General features: G+C 41.2%; 1 protein-coding gene across 2 annotated transcripts; it reads right to left on the minus strand.

Annotated features, from left to right (window-relative positions):
• Nucleotides 1-25576, minus strand: LOC117323189 (sodium-coupled monocarboxylate transporter 2-like). Of its 2 annotated transcripts, XR_004531674.1 has the most exons (17): nt 25200-25576; nt 23522-23895; nt 18635-18700; nt 14689-14740; nt 14308-14375; nt 13207-13361; nt 12204-12344; nt 8629-8758; nt 7806-7894; nt 7309-7424; nt 7066-7133; nt 5717-5803; nt 5274-5494; nt 4908-5008; nt 4029-4147; nt 862-3629; nt 1-820 (listed from the first exon to the last, which is right to left on the minus strand). XR_004531674.1 is itself a non-coding variant. In XM_033878246.1 (16 exons), the coding sequence occupies exons 2-16, from the start codon at nt 23882-23884 to the stop codon at nt 3465-3467; spliced, it is 1941 nt and encodes a 646-aa protein (XP_033734137.1). In that variant the 5' UTR covers nt 23885-23895; nt 25200-25576; the 3' UTR covers nt 1-3464. The 2 variants fall into 2 exon arrangements, 1 of the variants encoding a protein (XP_033734137.1); XM_033878246.1 differs by having other exon boundaries at nt 1-3629.

The following is a 25576-nucleotide window of genomic DNA, read 5'->3' on the forward strand; positions in this document are numbered from 1 at the left end:
GATAGGCCTAATGTTGATTTATTTGTTATTTTATTTCTTGAATTTTTTTCAATCACATAAAAACCTGTGCTAAAAATAATATTGGCATTATCGAAAGCACTTTTTATCAGAAAATGTTGTGTTCAATTTTCAATTCAATTTAATATCTTGTTGCACATTTATAATTACATAAGTAATTTGAAAGCAATAAAAACATGATAAAATACACAACATGTTAATGGTAGTCAAAAGCAAATTTTCAATAATAAAGATCAATATCAACTTAAAATGACCAAAAATGTTTGAAAGGTAATGAAAATAAATCTCGTAATGCCACATGTACGTCTTCAAAACCAACGTCGTCATCTTCGAGTTCATCGAGTAATGGACCTTTATATGAAAGGGAAAGTCAGTCACATCGAGTAATGGACCTTTATATGAATGGGAAAGTCAGTCACATCGAGTAATGGACCTTTATATGAATGGGAAAGTCAGTCACATCGAGTAATGGACCTTTATATGAATGGGAAAGTCAGTCACATCGAGTAATGGACCTTTATATGAATGGGAAAGTCAGTCACATCGAGTAATGGACCTTTATATGAATGGGAAAGTCAGTCACATCGAGTAATGGACATTTATATGAATGGGAAAGTCAGTCACATCGAGTAATGGACCTTTATATGAATGGGAAAGTCAGTCACATCGAGTAATGGACCTTTATATGAATGGGAAAGTCAGTCACATCGAGTAATGGACCTTTATATGAATGGGAAAGTCAGTCACATCGAGTAATGGACCTTTATATGAATGGGAAAGTCAGTCACATCGAGTAATGGACCTTTATATGAATGGGAAAGTCAGTCACATCGAGTAATGGACCTATATATGAATGGGAAAGTCAGTCACATCGACTTCCACATAGTGACCCACCTCATGTCTCTATCCTCCATGGTACCCACCATTCTGGCAGTAAGGGACCTGTGGTCAGTTCCCATGGTACCCACCATTTTGGCAGTAAGGGACCTGTGGTCAGTTCCCATGGTACCCACCATTCTGGCAGTATGGGACCTGTGGTCAGTTCCCATGGTACGGACAATTCACACAACGGATGGCATCATTCCAACCACGATTTTCATGCGTGCATTTATTAGCATTATTTGTCTGAATTAAAAAATCATGAATTTCAACATTTGCCTTGAAAGTTTTAGAAAGTCATTGATATCGTTTTGATATATCCGTAAAAGGTATCGAATTTCATAATTAAACAAGTCGATGGCCTAATAGTATCATGTGAGTAATATCCTGTGGGTAGTATCCCGAGGGTAATATCCCGTAGGTAGTATCCCGTGGGTAGTAACCTGTGGGTAGTATCCCGTGGGTAGTATCCTGTGGGTAGTAACCTGTGGGTAGTAACCTGTGGGTAGTATCCCGTGGGTAGTATCCCGTGGGTAGTTACGTGTTGGTAGTAACCTGTGGGTAGTATCCGTGGGTAGTATCCTGTGGGTAGTATCCCGTGGGTAGTATCCCGTAGGTAGTATCCCGTGGGTAGTATCCCGTGGGTAGTATCCCGTGGGTAGTATCCCGTGGGTAGTATCCCGTGGGTAGTATCCTGTGGGTAGTAACCCGTGGGTAGTATCCGTGGGTAGTATCCGTGGGTAGTATCCCGTGGGTAGTATCCGTGGGTAGTATCCCGTGGGTAGTATCCCGTGGGTAGTAACCTGTGGGTAGTATCCCGTGGGTAGTAACCTGTTGGTAGTAACCTGTGGGTAGTATCCGTGGGTAGTATCCTGTGGGTAGTATCCCGTGGGTAGTATCCCGTGGGTAGTATCCCGTGGGTAGTAACCTGTGGGTAGTATCCCGTGGGTAGTATCCGTGGGTAGTATCCCGTGGGTAGTATCCCGTGGATAGTAACATGTGGGTAGTATCCCGTGGATAGTAACCTGTGGGTAGTATCCCGTGGGTAGTATCCCGTGGGTAGTATCCCGTGGGTAGTATCCCGTGGGACGTATCCCGTGGATAGTAACCGTGGGTAGTATCCCGTGGGTAGTATCCCGTTGGTAGTATCCCGTGGGTAGTAACCTGTGGGTAGTATCCTGTGGGTAGTAACCTGTTGGTAGTAACCTGTGGGTAGTATCCGTGGGTAGTATCCGTGGGTAGTATCCCGTGGGTAGTATCCCGTGGTTAGTATCCCGTGGGTAGTATCCTGTAGGTAGTATCCCGTGGATAGTAACCTGGGGGTAGTATCCCGTGGGTAGTATCCCGAGGGTAGTATCCCGTAGGTAGTATCCCGTGGGTAGTAACCTGGGGGTAGTATCCCGTGGGGTAGTATCCCGAGGGTAGTATCCCGTAGGTAGTATCCCGTGGGTAGTAACCGTAGGTAGTATCCCGTGGGTAGTATCCCGAGGGTAGTATCCCGTAGGTAGTATCCCGTGGGTAGTATCCCGTGGGTAGTATCCCGAGGGTAGTATCCCGAGGGTAGTATCCCGTGGGTAGTATCCCGTGGGTAGTATCCCGTGGGTAGTAACCTGTGGGTAGTATCCTGTGGGTAGTAACCTGTTGGTAGTAACCTGTGGGTAGTATCCGTGGGTAGTAGCCTGTTGGTAGTAACCTATGGGTAGTATCCCGTGGGTAGTATCCCGTGGGTAGTATCCCGTGGGTAGTATCCCGTGGGTAGTAACCTGTGACTAGTATCCCGTGGGAAGTATCCCGTGGGAAGTATCCCGTGGATAGTAACCTGTGGGTAGTATCCCGTGGGAAGTATCCCGTGGATAGTAACCTGTGGGTAGTATCCCGTGGATAGTAACCTGTGGGTAGTATCCCATGGGTAGTATCCCGTGGGTAGTATCCCGTGGGTAGTATCCCGTGGGTAGTATCCCGTGGGTAGTATCCCGTGGGTAGCATCCCGTGGGACGTATCCCGTGGATAGTAACCGTGGGTAGTATCCCGTGGATAGTAACCTGTGGGTAGTATCCCGTTGGTAGTATCCCGTGGGTAGTATCCCGTGGGTAGTATCCCGTGGATAGTATCCCGTGGGTAGCATCCCGTGGGTCGTATCCCGTGGATAGTATCTGTGGGTAGTATCCCGTGGGTAGTATCCCGTGGGTCGTATCCCGTGGATAGTATCCGTGGGTAGTATCCCGTGGGTAGTATCCCTTGGATAGTATCCCGTGAATAGTATCCCGTGGGTAGTAACCTGTTGGTAGTAACCTTTGGGTAATATCCTGTGAACAGGTATCGTTATTAACACTTACGCACCTTATAGTACTAACAAACACCGCTCACGTGCAAAATGTACACTGACGATAAAAGTAAACAATCTTTGCACATCACTAACATACAGTTTCCTGATTATCATCAGAACATATTGAATAATCTAAGTATATTCTTAAATAACATAATGTTAAGCATGTGGATTTCATATAACTTGTGAGTCGTCTCATCCAATTCTCCATAGTGTTGACAAATGAATTTTCGAGTAAAAATCATAGATGCGTAAAACGTTGGTGTGGTTTCTGATCATCACCGGAAATGACGTATGCCTGATTGCTGACGCCATTTTCTGTTGGGTACATCCCTGGTTTATGATGTTGGGATTCATCTTTGTTTACGGTCAGTTCCACATCATTGACAGGCTTCTCATCAATAACCTAGCAACAGAGGTATATAAAACAGTTCTGTAGATTTTGTGATATGAAACATTGAGGATAATAGGAGGACTGATGTCAAGAAGAAAACTAACACAAAAAGAGACGACAGCAAAGTCAGCAAAATATATTAAGGGATGCAAAGGTCTCTATAATGTGTCCAAGGTACAAGTATTCCGAAGACTATGTATTTATCAATACAAATAACATGTAGCAGAACACAGAAGGGGAAACAACCCCGATCAACTAGAGCGGCTCAAAATTAGTTTGGGATACTATGCATATGTGCATCAGCTGCATATAACATTTGTATGCAATATACTTAAACTTATTAACTCTGTATATGATATTGAATCAAGTATGAAACAATATTATGGAATATTATGTTACAACAGTATATACCTCGTCGTGTCGGACACCGAACCACAAACGTCTCCTCAATTTTTCGGGGAGGAACGGCATGAACACATCAAAGATAGGGCAGATCAGTCTGGGGTCGAGGGTCTGGGGATCCGTCCGACCTATACAACAGGTTTAGGGTTCAAATGGTTGAAATACTATTATGTATACAGTACACATCCTGTTAACATCATAAGATGATGTCAGTTTATTTGTGATGTCCTCATTATGCATCATGGCTTGATAATCATATAATGTCATATCGAAAACATAGTGAATTGTTTCTATTGTAAGTTGTTTGTCTATAATTAACAGTGGGTCTGATGATTCCATCAGGCTATGTGAGACTGTGATCTGCTCCGGAACTGGCAGAGAAAATCTACCAACTATAAAACTGGTGGAGACAACCTACCTGTTGTAAAGCTGGTGGAGACAACCTACCTGTTGTAAAGCTGATAGAGACAACTTATGTACCTGTTTTAAAGCTGATAGAGACAACCTACCTGTTGTAAAGCTGGTGGAGACAACCTACCTGTTGTAAAGCTGGTGGAGACAACCTACCTGTTGTAAAGCTGATAGAGACAACCTACCTGTTGTAAAGCTGGTGGAGACAACCTACCTGTTGTAAAGCTGGTGGAGACAACCTAACTGTTGTAAAGCTGATAGAGACAACCTACCTGTTGTAAAGCTGGTGGAGACAACCTACCTGTTGTAAAACTGGTGGAGACAACTTAACCTGTTGTAAAGCTGGTGGAGACAACCTACCTGTTGTAAAGCTGGTGGAGACAACCTACCTGTTGTAAAGCTGGTGGAGACAACCTACCTGTTGTAAAACTGGTGGAGACAACTTAACCTGTTGTAAAGCTGGTGGAGACAACCTACCTGTCATAAAGCTGACGATAAGACCCAAACCGATGACGAAAATCATGGCGGTAGCACTGTACCACAGATAGGACAGAGAGTACAGCCTCATCAACAGGTCTCTGTGATAACACAAAGCCAAAAGATCTAACTAGGGTTGATAGTATAATAAATGACAGCTAGAGTTATGATAAAAGTATTAAAAGTATACTAAACCATCTATACACTTACAAAAGTTCATAATGAAGTTTAGCTAAAAGCTTTATTCACGATTTTGTTTGAAAATTTGAACTGCTGAAAGATAAACCATTGATCTGGAATTATTTGACGTATCGCGTATTTTGCTGACATCTGATTGCTTTAACCAAAATGTAAGTGAAAACGCACGTGCTGCTGCCTGCTGCTGCTTGTGTCGTTGTTGTGGCAACGCCCGAGATTGTTGTGGTGACAATAGCGGAAGTGACGCTGGCTGGAGTGGTGGTGAGGTTCCAGTTACATCCTGTCACGTTAGTCACCGAGAAAGTGGCCACTTTGGGTTTGTAGACCTGATAACCAATACTGATCCATAACATGAATGCCAGACTAGTGACCATTCCTGTGATGGCTCCCTGTTAGAATAAAATATAAGATGTCCTTGGGGGTCTATGATAAGTACATCATCTATATATCATGCATTTACCTACACACTCATATCGCATAGCCTCAATAATATTTCAGTTGCTGACATTGACTACTCACACATCGCCCTTTCCCGGCAATATCTGCTCGAATCTGGATACTTACTAAACCAAAAGCCTTCGCTCACTATTCCACACGTGCACGCAACCTACCTTCTGATTGGCCCAGGGAAACAGCATTCCGAGTGTAAACACCCCTAATAACGGTCCTCCAATCACACCAAAGAGCGCAAGTGCTGCCTGCAATACCAACGAATCATTTAAATACAATATTTGATACACCTGTCACACATGCAGCTGTCTTATATTTGCAATGAGTGGGCTTTGCATTTTTGTTTTAGATTGTGAATGCAACATCCGACCGCGGAGCCAAACGAATTATTTATCGGATGATTTATCTCAAGTCGATCCTGATAAAAAGCTCATTGATCGTTAAATCAGCCACTATCAACAAGATCGGGGATGACGACGTAACTAGGACTTACCTGTAGGATACTACCATGGAGACAGACGACGATACCTAGGACTTACCTGTAGACACGGTCATGGAGACAGACGACTTACCTAGGACCTACCTGTGGACACGGTCATGGAGACAGACGACGATACCTAGGATCTACCTGTAGACACGGTAATGGAGATAGACGACTTACCTAGGATCTACCTGTAGACACGGTCATGGAGATAGACGACTTACCTAGGACCAACCTGTAGGACACTGCCAATGAGACAAACGACGACGATATCTAGGACCTACCTGCACCTGTAGGACACTACCATGGAGACAGACGACGATACCTAGGACTTACCTGTAGGACGCTGTCAAGGGGACAGACGACGATACCTAGGACTTACCTGTAGGACGCTGTCAAGGGGACAGACGACGATATCTAGGACCTACCTTTAGACACGGTCATGGAGACAGACGACTTACCTAGGACCTACCTGTGGACACGGTCATGGACACGGTCATGGAGACAGACGACGTACCTAGGATCTACCTGTAGGACGCTGTCAAGGGGACAGACGACGATACCTAGGACTTACCTGTAGGACACCACCATGTAGACAGACGACGATACCTAGGACTTACCTGTAGGACACTGCCAAGGAGACAGACGACGATACCTAGGATCTACCTGTAGGACACTGCCAAGGAGACAGACGACTTACCTAGGACCTACCTGTGGACACGGTCATGGAGACAGACGACGTACCTAGGACCTACCTGTAGGACACTACCTTGGAGACAGACGACGTACCTAGGACCTACCTGTAGGACGCTGTCAAGGGGACAGACGACGATACCTAGGACTTACCTGTAGGACACCACCATGTAGACAGACGACGATACCTAGGACTTACCTGTAAGACACTGCCAAGGAGACAGACGACGATACCTAGGATCTACCTGTAGGACACCACCATGTAGACAGACGACGATACCTAGGATCTACCTGTAGGACACTGCCAAGGAGACAGACGACGTAACTACGACCTACCTGTAACACACCTCCCAGGAGTGACGCTACATAGGTTAATCCGATACAAATAAACCCGAACAGGACGGCTGTAAAAGAAAGTGTGAATGAATATTAGATACTATTTAATGACGAGTTTTTTTCCAGTTCCACGTTAGCGATAATACATTTATTTCTCTATACGCACAAGGACGCCACGGCGGATTCAGTATATTAAAAGGGTTCTGGTCTTTCTTTCCCAGTTAACATGAACTCTACACTTACCAAGAAACTTCGAAGCGAACGTAGCTTTAAGCTCTGACATTTCTTTAAAACAGAAAATTTTGACACAATCCTCAAGTATGACAGCAGCTATAGAATTCAAACCCGAAGAGAGGGTGCTGTAATACAAAAAACAGGAACATTAGACTACATTAAAACGTTATTACCTTCAACCAGCCCATGTGACTGTTTCTAACATCCAGTTATATATAATACCCTCGTATGGTATAGTATACCTTGGTTTATTGTGAGAACTTACTGTGAAAGACCAGAGAGAATATACCAGAGACCTATATACTAAAGTATATAGGTCTCTGAATATACTAATGATGAAAGTTATTGAACTTTACATAATTTACTACAATACAACATACACTAATATTTTATGTTAGTTTCACACATCATATTACAAATGTGCAATGACGGTAACGATAAACGCTACTTTTACTTCTACTTCACCAGAATTAAAATCTACACCCAGCGCTGGTAGTGTTCCCCACCTGAGTGCGCCACTGAAGAGACAGGAGACGAACAGTCCTGGTATACCGGGCATGTGGCCGAGCACGTCCATCACAAACAGGGGGAGTAACTGCAGCACAAACACACGGGTTAATCAGCATTCAGAAAGTGACTCAGGCTATAGGTGTCGTATTCATAACTCTGACACGCCATTACTTCATAGATGACACTGTATTCTAGATACATTTGGTAATACTAATGTACTGATAATCTTGCTTGACGTGATTATACATGGCAATACGAGGACACGCCGGACTCCATCGGATATCGAACCTGCGACCCTCGGCTTGTCTGCCTGCCGCTCTACCGATCGAGTAACCCGAAGGTCTGCACTTCACTGTAGTTTTTCAACTATTCAATACCGTCACGTGGATAGAAAACATACATATATCGAACAATTGAAAATTGTTCGACATACCTTATTGTACAGGCATACCTGTCAACCTACATAGACAGGTCATTGCATTTATTTCATAATCCAATTCCGAGTTTCCAAGTAATTCGCGGCCATATTTGTTTTGACCGCGGTCATGTGACCTGGCGTGACCTCACGTTATATAAGGTAATCCTAGGTAGCACACCACAGTAAGACAACGCTGAAAATAATTTCTGGTGAGATTTGTAATCAACTGTATGTCTGTACGGTCAGGTCTGTCGAAAAAATTATCGATATATGTGTTATGTGTGCCGTAACCCACCCCCTCCCCCACCCCCACCCCCACCCCCTGCCTATAGAACATATTATAATGTTGACTGATGGCTTCTTTTGAATTATCTTCCCATTCATTGTACATGGTTACTTACCTGATCTGAAGCACTGATGAGTCCGAAGGACTTAGGATCACAGGTTTCGTAGAAAGCGTATATAACAGTTCCTATGAGAGCGCAAAGGATAAGTATCACACACAGGCCAGGGAAATTAAACCAGTAGGCGCTGTAAAAATACACGGTAAAGCCCATTGTGTACACGAAATCATTCACGAAAAACATTAAATCCTCGAACTTACGATATCACCAGGTATGTCGGCATCAATCGAACATTCCTGATCTTAAATCGCACAAAGAAATACAATATGAGATTTATGATGTTGACCATAACATTTACGCAAAGTAATTTCTTCAAATCAGTAAGGTATATATTCGAATTTCGGAGAACCTTTATTTGTTTCAATGAAAAGAGACTTCAAATTACGATGCATACGATTATGAGGCATATCGGTTTTCCCTGGTAAAAACCCTAAAGTGGTGACAACGGAACCCTAGAGTTGTGACAACGGATCGCCAGGGTGGTAACAACGGAACCACTAGACATATCATCAACCATCCAACAACGGAACCACCAGACATACCATCAACCATCTAACAACGAAACCACCAGACATATCAACAACCATCGAACAACGGAACCACCAGACATATCAACAACCACCCAACAACAGAACCACCAGACATATCATCAACCATCCAACAACAGAACCACCAGACATATCAACAACCATCCAACAACAGAACCACCAGACATATCATCAACCATCCAACAACGGAACCACCAGACATATCATTAACCATCCAACAACAGAACCATCAGACATATCAATAACCATCCAACAACGGAACCACCAGACATATCAACAACCATCCAACAACAGAACCACCAGACATATCAACAACCATCGAACAACGGAACCACCAGACATATCAACAACCATCCAACAACGGAACCACCGGACATATTATCAACCATCCAACAACGGAACCACCAGACATATCATCAACAATCCAACAACGGAACCACCAGACATATCATCAACCATCCAACAACGGAACCACCAGACATATCATCAACCATCCAACAACAGAACCACCAGACATATCAACAACCATCCAACAACGGAACCACCAGACATATCATCAACCATCCAACAACGGAACCACCAGATATATCAACAACCATCGAACAACGGAACCACCAGACATATCAACAACCATCCAACAACGGAACCACCAGATATATCAACAACCATCGAACAACGGAACCACCAGACATATCAACAACCATCCAACAACGGAACCACCAGACATATCATCAACCATCCAACAACGGAACCACCAGACATATCAACAACCATCCAACAACGGAACCACCAGACATATCATCAACCATCCAACAACGGAACCACTAGACATAACAACAACCATCTAACAACGGAACCACCAGACATATCAACAACCATCCAACAACAGAACCACCAGACATATCAACAACCATCGAACAACGGAACCACCAGACATATCAACAACCATCTAACAACGGAACCACCAGACATATCAACAACCATCCAACAACAGAACACCAAGACATATCAACAACCATCGAACAACGGAACCACCAGACATATCAACAACCATCGAACAACGGAACCACCAGACATATCAACAACCATCCAACAACGGAACCACCAGATATATCAACAACCATCCAACAACGGAACCACCAGACATATCAACAACCATCCAACAACAGAACCACCAGACATATCATTTACCATCCAACAACAGAACCACCAGACATATCATCAACCATCCAACAACGGAACTACCAGACATATCAACAACCATCTAACAACAGAACCACCAGACATATCAACAACCGTCTAACAACAGAACCACCAGACATATCATCAACCATCCAACAACAGAACCACCAGACATATCAACAACCATCCAACAACAGAACCACCAGACATATCAACAACCATCCAACAACAGAACCACCAGACATATCATCAACCATCCCACAACGGAACCACCAGACATATCAACAACCATCCAACAACGGAACCACCAGACATATCAACAACCATCCAACAACGGAACCACCAGACATATCAACAACCATCCAACAACGGAACCACCAGACATATCAACAACCATCCAACAACGGAACCACCAGACATATCAACAACCATCTAACAACGGAACCACCAGACATATCATCAACCATCCAACAACGGAACCACCAGACATATCAACAACCATCCAACAACGGAACCACCAGACATATCAACAACCGTCTAACAACAGAACCACCAGACATATCAACAACCATATAACAACAGAACCACCAGACATATCATCAACCATCCAACAACAGAACCACCAGACATATCAACAACCATCCAACAACGGAACCACCAGACATATCAAAAACCATCGAACAGCGGAACCACCAGACATATCATCAACCATCCAACAACAGAACCACCAGATATATCATCAACCATCCAACATCGGAACCACCAGACATATCAACAACCATCCAACAACGGAACCACCAGACATATCAACAACCATCCAACAACAGAACCACCAGACATATCAATAGCCAACGAACAACAGAACCACCAGACATATCAATAACCAACGAACAACAGAACCACCAGACATATCATCAACCATCCAACAACAGAACCACCAGACATATCATCAACCATCCAACAACGGAACTACCAGACATCATCAGCCATCCAACAACGGAACCACCAGACATATCATCAACCATCGAACAACGGAACCACCAGACATATCATCAACCATCCAACAACGGAACCACCAGACATATCATCAACCATCCAACAACGGAACCACCAGACATATCATCAACCATCCAACAACGGAACCACCAGACATATCATCAACCATCCAACAACGGAACCACCAGACATATCAACAACCATCCAACAACGGAACCACCAGACATATCAACAACCATCCAACAACGGAACCACCAGACATATCAACAACCATCCAACAACGGAACCACCAGATATATCAACAACCATCGAACAACGGAACCACCAGACATATAAACAACCATCCAACAACGGAACCACCAGACATATCATCAACCATCCAACAACGGAACCACCAGACATATCAACAACCATCGAACAACGGAACCACCAGACATATCAACAACCATCCAACAACAGAACCACCAGACATATCATCAACCATCGAACAACGGAGCCACCAGACATATCAACAACCATCCAACAACGGAACCACCAGACATATCATCAACCATCCAACAACGGAACCACCAGGCATATCATCAACCATCCAACAACGGAACCACCAGACATATCATCAACCATCCAACAACGGAACCACCAGACATATCATCAACCATCGAACACGTGTGATTTTATTTGTCCTAATATATAAAATATTTTCCAGAGGAATCGTAATGTCCACCATAAAAATGAAATGACTTAAGTGTTCTAAAGACTCAGTTATAGCATGTCACGTGGTAACGTTTAGTCCAAACATGTTAGTGTTAATGAAAGTTAGGTATAGTAATGAATATCGGTACGTACTACTGTGCCTTCCTCACAGTCGGGCAGGTGATGGCGCGCTGAATCTGCGCCTGGTTGGCGCCATATACAGACAACCACGTGAAGGCGCCCCCGAATACACATGTCCAGAAACTGTGTCGCACAATCGGGTCCGGATCAAAGCTATAATGACAATGGTTGACGATATATTAATGACATATCGATACGAGTTGAACCATACTGAGGTACAACCAACATGTTAAAATCTTATGTTTGGATGAACAGTATTAACTAGTTTAACTTCCTTAGCTTTATTAATAATTATCGTATTTTTTCTGTTGTGTTAACGGGCCGTCCTGAATAAACCAATAATAATATATCTAGTTTGATGGTTTGATAGCAATTGTACTTTACAAAATATTTTAGAAATCTTATTTAAAATTTGACTACTTCACTGGTAAAATTCGACAACCGTGTCTCGTAAAATTCGGCTCCTATCTGGTAAAATTACACGCCCTTACTGGTAAAATTACACGCCCTTACTGGTAAAATTACACGCCCTTACCGGTAAAATTACACGCCCTTACTGGTAAAATTAAACGCCCTTACCGGTAAAATTACACGCCCTTACCGGTAAAATTACACGCCCTTACTGGTAAAATTACACGCCCTTACTGGTAAAATTACACGCCCTTACTGGTAAAATTACACGCCCTTACCGGTAAAATTACACGCCCTTACCGGTAAAATTACACGCCCTTACCGGTAAAATTACACGCCCTTACCGGTAAAATTACACGCCCTTACCGGTAAAATTACACGCCCTTACCGGTAAAATTACACGCCCTTACCGGTAAAATTACACGCCCTTACTGGTAAAATTACACGCCCTTACTGGTAAAATTAGAATACCAAAACAAGGAAATTATACTACCTATTTCGTAATATTATACCTCCTTTATGGTAAAATTAGACTCCCTTCTTCTTTTCTAAAAAAATAATCTAAATATGCAAATTCTGGTTATTCGACGCTCTTGTTACTCACTCTGTAAACCAAATCCTTCCGCTAGCACGAGATATCTCCCATGCCTTACTGAATCCCCCTACTTCGATGGAACCTTGGATGAGGACAGCAAGCAGACCTGCAACCATCATTGTGACCTGGAACGTGTCAGTCCATAGCACCGCCTTCATACCACCCTGGAAAAACAACATCGTTTATAAACATGGCCTTCAAACCACCCTGGGAAAACAACATAATTTATAAACATGGCCTACATACCACCCTGGGGAAAAACAACATCGTTTATAAACATGGCCTTCAAACCACCCTGGGAAAACAGAACCATTTATAAACATGGCCTACATACCACCCTGGGGAAAAACAACATTGTATATAAACATGGCCTACATACCACCCTGGGTAAAAACAACATCGTTTATAAACATGGCCTTCAAACCACCCTGGTAAAAACAACATCGTATATAAACATGGCCTACATACCACCCTGGGGAAAAACAACATCGTTTATTAGCATGACGTTCCTTGGAAACTTAAAACTGGCCATAAATAACATTGTTTACTCGAGTACTTCTGCTGTCTGTTCTTTCCTGAGGTCATACCTGGAATATATTCAGATGATACCTTATATTTTATCTTAAACAAGAAATATCTTTAAAAAAGATAAACGGCATAGTTTTAATGCTGGTGGTTATAATGTATAACTGCTGGTGAAATAAATTAACGAACTAATGCGTTTCAACACGGATAATAAAATTATATCAGTTTGAATCATTTTTGTTGATAAAAAACTGCATTTGAATCAAAAATATAATTTTATTAATGTGTCATTTGAAAAGATGCATCCACATATTCAGCTTGCATTCAATCTTAACTTTGTTTCGTTTTTAACTGCATATCTGCATTTTGCATTTACCGCTACATTGACCAATCATATATTTCATCTTGACCAGTAACGCCACCTGGCGCGTCATATCCGGGGCCAGATTAACTGAAAGCAGTAACGTCAAATCATTTTTTCTAAAAGAGTCTCCTATTTTCTATTTGTATTCTATTTATCTAACGGGGTTTACGTCCGCTATTACGGCATTGCGGCCCTTCAGCTGACGAGAGACATGTACTTACCAATGTTGTGTAGAAGATACAGACGAGCCCAACGGCCCAGACGGCGCCCCACAAGCTGAAATCGGTCACTATGGAAACATACCAACAGACACAGCACTGCTTTATGTATCATTAGAGCAGAAGATATAGAGATCGGAAGGAGATAGGAGGCAAAAAATTAAACCAAAGCACGGTGAAATTGTGATATTTATCAATTGATAGAAAGCACTTGTTTTAATAATTACCATTAGTTATAAGTAATGTCAAAAAAACTTTAAAAAATTATTTAAGGTTTACATCAACTTATTATATTAATGATTGCAGGTGTGCACAACTTACATAGTTATATATTAAATATCTGACAAAAATATTTAAGTGTTGTTCAATAAAAGAAACAATTACCTGCATTGATGGCCAGAGACGGTGCGTACAGTACAATAGACATATACAGAACCTGTAGACAAAGAGTGATTTACTACAGAACAAATACATATAGGTACAAAACACGGAGGAACACAGGTACAGAGGATAGGGTGCGCATGTGCGATAGTGTTGGGCGTTGTTTTTTCACCTGCTCCGAATTTTCTTGGATTTTGCCATGCATTTCGTTGAATTCACTTCTGAAAACTCGTAATGTGCCATTACAGGATATTACTGGACGTGTGGTGTCGGAGGTTTGTAGTCATTCAACTCAAAAGTACCTCTGTTGAGGTTTTGATTCTGTTCATATATTGCTCATTCACCTTGTTTACATGTGAGATACCTGCGGTACACTTGTGCTATAAATGCATTTTCACCTGTGTGCCCCTATTGACATTTTTTCGTCGCGGTCTACTGCGTTACGGACTTGCATTCTATCATTCATCATGGGCAATAAGTCTAAAAAGCGTAAGAAGAAGCTTAAGAACAATGCCAGTTGTAGTAGTGAAAGTAGCGTTAATGATAGCACAGATACGCTTTCTGTTAGCACTATCTTGAAGGAAGCAAATGAGGTTTTACACCCGCGAGAAATCATCAATGAGACAATTCCCAGGCCCTGTGTGTCAACTCCTTCACCTTCATCTGATCGAGCAACATCCATATATATGCCTAGCAACACTGATTTACATGGAGTGCATGCAAAACTAGACTTCCTTGTGTCAAAAAAATCAGAAACTTGATATCATTGAACACCAAGTAAAGAACATTGACGCTACTCTATCTCAGACCATTAGAAGAGTAAATGCATTTGAAAAGAAAATTGCAGATTTTGAGGATGCAGTTGCTTTTATTGATCATCGCTGTGAGGTTATTGAGAACAAGAGTGAGGAAAGAGAACAACTATCAAAGTTATTGAGTGAACAGCAAAATGATATAGATCTAATTAATTACAGAATGGAAAAACTCAGGGATGAACGGAATAAACTGTCCGAAACCGTAACCGATCTTCAGTGTCGCTCCATGAAGAATAATTTGGTTTTTTACTGGGCTTGGTGGGGAGTCAAGAGAGGAGTTAACGGAGAACAAGCTACGGGACTTTCTTTCCAATGAACTCAACATTCATGACAGAATTGAGTTTGGAAATGTCCATAGATTTGGTAGACATATAAGTGGTAGAAACAGGCCTATTGCCGCGAGGTTCATCTTCTATCAAGATCTCCAGCGAGTCAAACGAAGTTCATATAAGCTTAAAGGAACACGTTATGGAATACACGAACAATTTCCTCCTGAGGTCGAAGAGCGTCGTAAAAAATTATACCCAGTGATGAAACATATCAAGGAGTTTGAGGAGAGAGCCACGGTTAGACTTGTAAGGGATAAGCTCTGTCAACGGCAAACCTTACGAGCCAGAGACAGTCGGTGGCAGCGGGAGGCGTGGTGCAGTTGCAATCAACACCAGAAGTGCTACCGGAAGTGCTACCGGAAGTGCTACCGGAACTACCACACGCAAATAGGGACTCGCGGAGGGTGACGTACCAACATGCCTTAATCGTCAATCACTTCAGGTCATATCTTGGAACATAGGAAACGGTCTCCTTAGTAAATTATGTAATGGTGACTTTTTAGATGTTCTCGTCAACTATGATCTCATTTGTTTATCCGAATGTTGGATATCGGATAGAGACGATTTTGAATTTGACGGTTGGTCAATCCAAGGAAAAGTGGTATTGGTGGAGGTATAGTAATATTGTACAAAACCTGTTTTAAAAATAGAATATCTGTGGTTGAAAATATACATGATAGTATTTTTTGGATTAAGATCGCTGAAAATATGATCGATAGTTATATAGCTTTTTGTTATTTTCCTCCTGAAAATAGTGTGCTCTATGAGAATGTTGAAGACATTGATTTGTTTCAAAACGTACAGGATGCATCAGCTAGATATAGAGATTATGGCAAAATTTATATAACCGGAGATCTGAATGCGAGAACTGGTGGTTAACTCAATTTGATAGAAAATGACGATTTAGCTATAAATATTAGCGAATCTGTTGACTATCGTTTTGATGATATACATGATATAACTGTACGTAACAATATGGATAAAACAGTTAACTCTTTTGGTAGAAAATTATTGTCATTCTGTAAGAACACTGGTTTTAGAATAATGAATGGACGCCATCCTGGTGATCCTGATGGAAGTGTTACTTTTTGTAGTGCTAATGGCACCAGCCTTATTGATTACCTTTTAGTAGAAAAACATAGCTTTCAAAATATAGTAGAGTTTAAATCTGGAAAATTTGAAACAGTTTCTGATCATTCACCCATATCCTTCACGTTAAGAATAGAACAAGATCCTTGATTGATATAATGGTATGATTGTCCATCACTATCTGTACTATTGTATTATTGTATATGTATATATCTACTCTCCAATGTGTCTTGTAACACAAGGAAATAAAATAATCTGAAATCTGAAATCTTCACAACACGGAGGAAAGTAAATACAGGTAAACAACACGGAGGTAAGTAAATACAGGTGAACAACGCAAAGGTAAATGGATACAGGTAAACAACACGGAGGTGAATGAATACAGGTAAACAACGCGGAGGTAAGTAAATACAGGTAAACAACATGGAGGAAAGTAAATACAGGTAAACAACGCAAAAGTAAATGGATACAGGTAAACAACACGGAGGTAAATAAAAACAGGTAAACAACGCGGAGGTTAATAGATACAGGTAAACAACGCTGAGGTAAGTAATTACAGGTAAACAACACGGAGATAAGTAAATACAGGTACACAACACGGAGGTAAGTAAATACAGGTAAACAACGCTGAGGTAAGTAAGTACAGGTAAACAACACGGTGATAAGTAAATACAGGTAAACAACACGGACGTAAATAGATACAGGTAAACAACACGGAGGTAAATAGATACAGGTAAATAACACGGGGGTAAATAGATACAGGTAAACAACACGGAGGTAAATAGATACAGGTAAACAACACGGGGGTAAATAGATACAGGTAAACAACACGGAGGTAAATATATACACTGCAAACAACGTGGAGGAAAGTAAAAACAGGTAAACAACGTGGAGGAAAGCAAAAACAGGTAAACAACACGGAGGTAAATAGATAAAGGTAAAGAACACGGAGGTAAATAGATACAGGTAAACAACACGGAGGTAAATAGATACAGGTAAACAACACGGAGGTAAATAAATACAGGTAAACAACACGGAGGTAAATAGATACAGGTAAACAACACGGAGGTAAATAGATAAAGGTAAACAACACGGAGGTAAGTAATTACAGGTAAACAACACGGAGGTAAGTAGATACAGGTAAACAACACGGAGGTAAATAAAAACAGGTAAACAACACGGAGGTAAAAAGATACAGGTAAACAACACGGAGGTAAATAGATACAGGTAAACAACACGGAGGTAAATAGATACAGGTAAACAACACGGGGGTAAATAAACACAGGTAAACAACACGGAGGTAAATAGATACAGGTAAACAACACGGAGGTAAATAGATACAGGTAAACAACACGGAGGTAAATAGATACATGTAAACAACACGGAGGTAAATAGATACAGGTACACAACGCAGAGGTAAGTAAATACATGTAACCAACAGTTTATTATCTGATATAGACCGATATCCCTGGATGGCAGACAGGCCTCCCGGAACCGGTCTTGTGAGTTTTGTTGTTGATTGTATCTTGCCATTTTGTATTCATTAATTGTTAAATGTATGAGTGTATCTTTGAATCCTATATGCTATGTAGCATTTGGAATTAAATTGAATGCATGTATATATATATATCTTACTAAGGTGTTGTTTGGGGTGAAGGTTAGTTGTAGGGAAAATATTTTAGGTTAAGTCCCACAGAAGGTATTTCACTCACTTACCATTTGTATGACGTAGATGATAGAGGCGATAGTTCGTGTCGCCAGGCCGAACCGAATACCAAGATACTACAAAAACAGGAAAATGCGTCAATCTTAATTGCAACTCGAAATTCATTTATTTTTTATTGATTTATAACCAGTATTTACTCATTAACACACAAATAACAATGAATACAAGTTATCAACATGCACGAATAATTATATTATTTCAGCCAGTCTCATTTTAGGCGGCTTCACACCTGAACATCCGGGTACAGCTTACCTCTGTCCGACGGACCAGACAAGTAAATCCAGCGAGACGATTAGCATTAAACTACAGGTATTATCAAAACTGAGATCAGTGATAATACAAAATGTGGGAATGATTTAAACATGCTATTTCCCCTTTTATATAGCAATACAACAGCTTAAAAGCTTTTATAAATATATTCCTTTGAACTTTGCATCAACATTCATTCGTGTGTCGATATTCTAACAACTGTATGATGCATTGAATTAACTATGGGACTAATATATCCTACTCTCAGTCTCCAATCTCTTGTCACTTTATAACCAAAGGTCCATTACAACAGACTGGTCTTAGAGAAATAAACAAAAGGATGATTCATGCTAGCATCACAACGTTATCTCAGTTTAAACTAATAACGTTGCTTGACGGCAATCAAAGATATACCTCAAATATATCAGAAAAAACACCAATTAATTCTGATCTCGGGGGGAAAACGACGAAGCAAGTAATGAGATATCCAACCTTTTTGTAGTCCGGACACCGACAAGTCTAGCAGATTTCATCGTTAAATTATACTTTATTGTAGTCCTTACACCGACAAGTCTAGCAGATTTCATCGCAAAATTATCCTTTATTGTAGTCCGGACACCGACAAGCCTAGCAGCTTTCGTCGTTAAAATATAATTTATTGTAGTCCGGACACCGACAAGCCTAGCTGCTTTCATCGTTAAAATATAATTTATTGTAGTCCGTACACCCACAAGTCTAGCTGCTTTCATCGTTAAAATATGATTTATTGTAGTCCGGACACCAACAAGTCTAGCAGCTTTAATCGTTAAAATATAATTAATTGTAGTCTGGACACCAACAAGTCTAGCAGCGTTCATAATTAAATGTAATTTATTGTAGTCCGGACACCGACAAGTCTAGCAGCTTTCATCGTTAAAATATCATTTATTGTAGTCCGGACACCGACAAGCCAAGCAGCTTTCATCGTTAAAATATGATTTATTGTAGTCCGGACACCGACAAGCCAAGCAGCTTTCATCGTTAAAATATGATTTATTGTAGTCCTTACACCGACAAGCTAAGCAGCTTTCATCGTTAAAATATGATTTACTGTAGTCCGGGCACCGACAAGTCTAGCTGCATTCATCGTTAAATTATCCTTTATTGTAGTCCTTACACCGACAAGCCTAGCAGCTTTCATAGTTAACTATAATTTATTGTAGTCCGGACACAGACAAGCCTAGCAGCTTTCATCGTTAAAATATAATTTATTGTAGTCCGGACACCGACAAGTCTAGCAGCTTTCATCGTTAAAATATCATTTATTGTAGTCCGGACACCGACAAGCCTAGCAGCTTTCATCGTTAAAATATAATTTATTGTAGTCCGGACACCAACAAGTCTAGCTGCTTTCATCGTTAAACTATAATTTATTGTAGTCCGGACACCGACAAGTCTAGAAGCGTTCATAGTTAAAATATCATTTATTGTAGTCCGGACACCGACAAGCCTAGCAGCTTTCATCGTTAAAATATGATTTATTGTAGTCCGGAAACCGACAAGTCTAGCAGCTTTCATCGTTAAAATATCATTTATTGTAGTCCGGACACCGACAAGCCAAGCAGCTTTCATCGTTAAAATATGATTTATTGTAGTCCGGACACCGACAAGTCTAGCAGATTTCATCGTTAAATTATCCTTTATCGTAGTCCTTACACCGACAAGCCTAGCAGCTTTTATAGTTAACTATAATTTATTGTAGTCCGGACACCGACAAGTCTAGCAGCTTTCATCGTTAAATTATCCTTTATTGTAGTCCTTACACCGACAAGTCTAGCAGCTTTCATAGTTAACTATAATTTATTGTAGTCCCGACACTGACAAGTCTAGCAGCTTTCATCGTTAAAATTTCATTTATTGCAGTCCGGGTACCGACAAACTATGAAATTTCATTGTGAAAATATCCTCTTTTAAAGGCACATCCGTCGGTATAGCGCCTGTATGTAGCTTTGATATAGAAATCACCTATCACTTAAATGCTAATTTTGCCAACGGTGAACCGCACCGTAAATAAACCCTTACTGATGTAAACAGGCTGGATAAACAAACTTCTACTGAAGTAAACAGGCTGGATTAACAAATCCAATCGATGTAAACAGGGTGGATAAACAAACCACAACTGATGTAAACAGGGTGGATAAAGAAACCCCAACTGATGTAAACAGGGTGGATAAACAAACCACAACTGATGTAAACAGGGTGGATAAAGAAACCCCAACTGATGTAAACAGGGTGGATAAACAAACCACAACTGATGTAAACAGGGTGGATAAACAAACTCATACTGAGGTAAACAGGGTGGATAAACAAACCCAACTGATGTAAACAGGGTGGATAAACAAACCCATACTGAGGTAAACAGGGTGGATAAACAAACCCAACTGATGTAAACAGGGTGGATAAACAAACCCAACTGATGTAAACAGGGTGGATAAACAAACCCAACCTGATGTAAACAGTGTGGATAAACAAACTCCAACTGGTGTAAACAGGGTGGATAAACAAACCCAAACTGATGTAAACAGGGCGGATAAACAAACCCAAACTGATGTAAACAGGGTGGATAAACAACCCCAACTGGTGTAAACAGGGTGGATAAACAAACTCCAACTGATGTAAACAGGGTGGATAAACAAACCCAAACTAATGTAAACAGGGCGGATAAACAAACCCAACTGATGTAAACAGGGTGGATAAACAAACCACAACTGATGTAAACAGGGTGGATAAACAAACCCAACTGATGTAAACAGGGCGGATAAACAACCCCCAACTGATGTAAACAGGGTGGATAAACAAACCACAACTGATGTAAACAGGGTGGATAAACAAACCCCACCTGATGTAAACAGGGTGGATAAACAAACCCCAACTGATGTAAACAGGGTGGATAAACAAACCACAACTGATGTAAACAGGGTGGATAAACAAACTCTAACTGATGTAAACAGGGTGGATAAACAAACCACAACTGATGTAAACAGGGTGGATAAACAAACCACAACTGATGTAAACAGGGTGGATAAACAAACTCTAACTGATGTAAACAGGGTGGATAAACAAACCCCAACTGATGTAAACAGGGTGGATAAACAAACCCAACTGATGTAAACAGGGTGGATAAACAAACCCCACCTGATGTAAACAGGGTGGATAAACAAACCACAACTGATGTAAACAGCGTGGATAAACAAACCACAACTGATGTAAACAGCGTGGATAAACAAATCCCAACTGATGTAAACAGGGTGGATAAACAAACCCAACTGATGTAAACAGCGTGGATAAACAAACCCAAACTGATGTAAACAGGGTGGATAAACAAACTCTAACTGATGTAAACAGGGTGGATAAACAAACCCCAACTGATGTAAACAGGGTGGATAAACAAACCCAACTGATGTAAACAGGGTGGATAAACAAACCACAACTGATGTAAACAGGGTGGATAAACAAACTCTAACTGATGTAAACAGGGTGGATAAACGAACACCAACTGATGTAAACAGGGTGGATAAACAAACCCAACTGATGTAAACAGGGTGGATAAACAAACCCAACTGATGTAAACAGCGTGGATAAACAACCCCAACTGGTGTAAACAGGGTGGATAAACAAACCCAACTGATGTAAACAGGGTGGATAAACAAACCCAACTGATGTAAACAGGATGGATAAACAACCCCCAACTGATGTAAACAGGATGGATAAACAAACCACAACTGATGTAAACAGGGTGGATAAACAAACCCCACCTGATGTAAACAGGGTGGATAAACAAACCCAAACTGATGTAAACAGGGCGGATAAACAAACCCAACTGATGTAAACAGGGTGGATAAACAAACTCATACTGAGGTAAACAGGGTGGATAAACAAACCCAAACTGATGTAAACAGGGCGGATAAACAAACCCAAACTGATGTAAACAGGGCGGATAAACAAACTCAACTGATGTAAACAGGGTGGATAAACATACCCCACCTGATGTACATGTAAACAGGGTGATTATTTAGTCTGATGTTAAGAAATTATATTCGAACACGAAATAAAAACCCTATCTACTGTTTATCACCGCGATTCGCACAGTTGCTAGCTTGAAATTGGGCATTGTGACAATAAGATAGGGCATATGGAGTAGAAGAGAGAGCAGACGATATTAGTAGAACATACGGAACTCATCATAACGGGACATCTATCTTACACTCCCATGTGACAGCCTGATCAATTAACATGTGGAAGACACACACCTTTAAAATTGATAATATAAAAATGGTACAGTCGGGCAGATTAATCACAAAACGTCACAAACAGATTATACTGGAGTATTATATATTGTACACCAACTTCCGGGATCTGTGCTACACGCCTGTACCCCCGGCCTGGCTCTATAATCTAACAAAATGCTTTCAACAAGCATTATTTTCATTATTGACGGTAGTGGTCGGATCAATTTTCACCAGTTTACACCAGTTAAATTGTTCTTGGTACACGATTATCGGACCCTTTCTCTTTATATTGAGAGAAATAAGGATCGCTAAACATGTTACCTTGTATATCCAATATTCGACCATGATAGCAACACTTACCTCATATGAACTAGTGATTCTGAGTCTAAAGAACACCGGGATATAGATATGAGAGGCAAGTGCTATGGTGAAGAAGTAGCCCAGTCCTATCCACCAGTATATAGTCGTATAATTGTACATCTCGGCTGGCGTCCCTAGCAACGTGATGGCCGACATGAAACTCGCCAGGAGGGACAATGCCACGGGAATGGCACTCATGTTCCCTCCCGCCAACAGGTACTCTTTCGTGTTTCCTCGTTTCCGGTCTTTAATGGCATAAAATAACCCGATTCCTGCACAAATTACCAGCAAGGCACCAAACAAGACGTAGTCCACAATATGGAAGGTGTTCCGCACGCCCGTCTGGAAACTGTACTGTCGCATTATGGTTAAATCTGAAATTAAATATCTTTTACTAAAGATATAATCTACAGCTTCATATTATGTAACGTGTCGCAGACATATCTAAGTACACTTTCTGTCACGTGTCGCCGGCAGTATACTCAAGTTACTTGCTGTCACGTGTCGCCGGCAGTGTACTTAATGCACTTTCTGTCAGTGTCGCCGGCAGAATACTACATGCACTTTCTGTCACGTGTCGCCGGCAGTGTACTTAATGCACTTTCTGTCAGTGTCGCCGGCAGTAGACTTAATGCACTTTCTGTCACGTGTCGCCGGAAGTATACTTAATGCACTTTCTGTCACGTGTTGCCGGCAGTGTACTTAATGCACTTTCTGTCAGTGTCGCCGGAAGTATACTAAATGCAATTTCTGTCACGTGTTGCCGGCAGTGTACTTAAGTATACTTTTTGTCACGTGTCGCCGGCAGTGTACTTAATGCACTTTCTGTCAGTGTCGCCGGCAGCATACTAAATGCACTTTCTGTCACGTGTCGCCGGCAGTATACTTAATGCACTTTCTGCCACGTGTCGTCGGCAGTATACTTAATGCACTTTCTGTCACGTGTCGCCGGCAGTATACTAAGTACACTTCCTGTCATGTGTCGCCGGCAGTATACTTAATGCACTTTCTGTCACGTGTCGCCGGCAGTATACTTAATGCACTTTCTGTCACGTGTCGCCGGCAGCGTACTTAAGTATACTTTTTGTCACGTGTCGCCGGCAGTATACTAATGTACTTTCTGTCACTTGTCGCCGGCAGTGTACTTAAGTATACTTTTTGTCACGTGTCGCCGGCAGTTTACTTAAGTATACTTTTTGTCACGTGTCGCCGGCAGTATACTAATGCACTTCTGTCACGTGTCGCCGACAGTGTACTAAAGTAGTACACTTAAATGCACTTTTTGTCGCATGTCGCCGGCAGTTATTTAGATATAAATGATAATAATAATACTGTCTCTTACGTGTTGCTGATAGTATACTTTAAAACTACACCTTCTTTCTCGTCGCCGACAATATGCTTAAGTAAAATTTCATCAACGAATTTGTTGGTGACAATCCCTGGAGTTGTTGTGTATGATTATAGACGGAAATTATAGCAGATTGATGGATGACCCGCCATTCACTGACGTCTTAATATGACAAATATTTAACCTGTCAGCATTTGTACTAAGATTTTTTCATTTAAACAAATTTTATTGATATTTGATGGTATTAGTCAAAAGGATTAAATAACAAGCCAAGCCTATATAAATTCTCTCCTAAGGTAACATGATTTATCTCGTCAACTAATAATATACCTTTTAGTCTCCACTCACAGCCACTAAGAGTTCAGACGTGTTTTCGTCAAAACAGGATGGTGTTTACGCTCACCACGTAATACTTTGTTCCTGGTCTCGTCTCTTCAAACTCTTGTCCGCGTGTGCAGCTTCTGTCTACAGAAAATGTCACAAACCAGCTACACTATATACTTCTTATGTCTATTCTTATATCAGATGACAAAGATGTACCGCCATTTCTCAACGTATGCGTCAAAGCAATCTTAACCCAAACAATAAATTTTCCTGTCAATTTTGATGAAATCTCCCTTTTAAGAACGATGACTGCGGTGTGGCTTTGTGCGTCTCCATTGATGAAATCATTGAGGGGCGGAGTAACATCTCTAGTCTGGATCCTT

The sequence above is a fragment of the Pecten maximus genome, chromosome 1 (genome assembly GCF_902652985.1).
Source record: "Pecten maximus chromosome 1, xPecMax1.1, whole genome shotgun sequence".
NCBI classification, from domain to species: domain Eukaryota; kingdom Metazoa; phylum Mollusca; class Bivalvia; order Pectinida; family Pectinidae; genus Pecten; species Pecten maximus.

What these genes read in the sequence shown, in the direction of transcription:
- LOC117323189 (XM_033878246.1), bottom strand. Translation starts at nt 23,884, where the DNA reads ATGCGACAGTACAGTTTCCAGACGGGCGTGCGGAACACCTTCCATATT. An exon ending in TCATCTACGTCATACAAATG is followed by an intron (nt 14,741 to 18,634) that starts GTAAGTGAGTGA and finishes CTTTGTCTACAG; the next exon opens with GTTCTGTATATGTCTATTGT. An exon ending in ACTGTGAGGAAGGCACAGTA is followed by an intron (nt 8,759 to 12,203) that starts GTACGTACCGAT and finishes GTATTTTTACAG; the next exon opens with CGCCTACTGGTTTAATTTCC.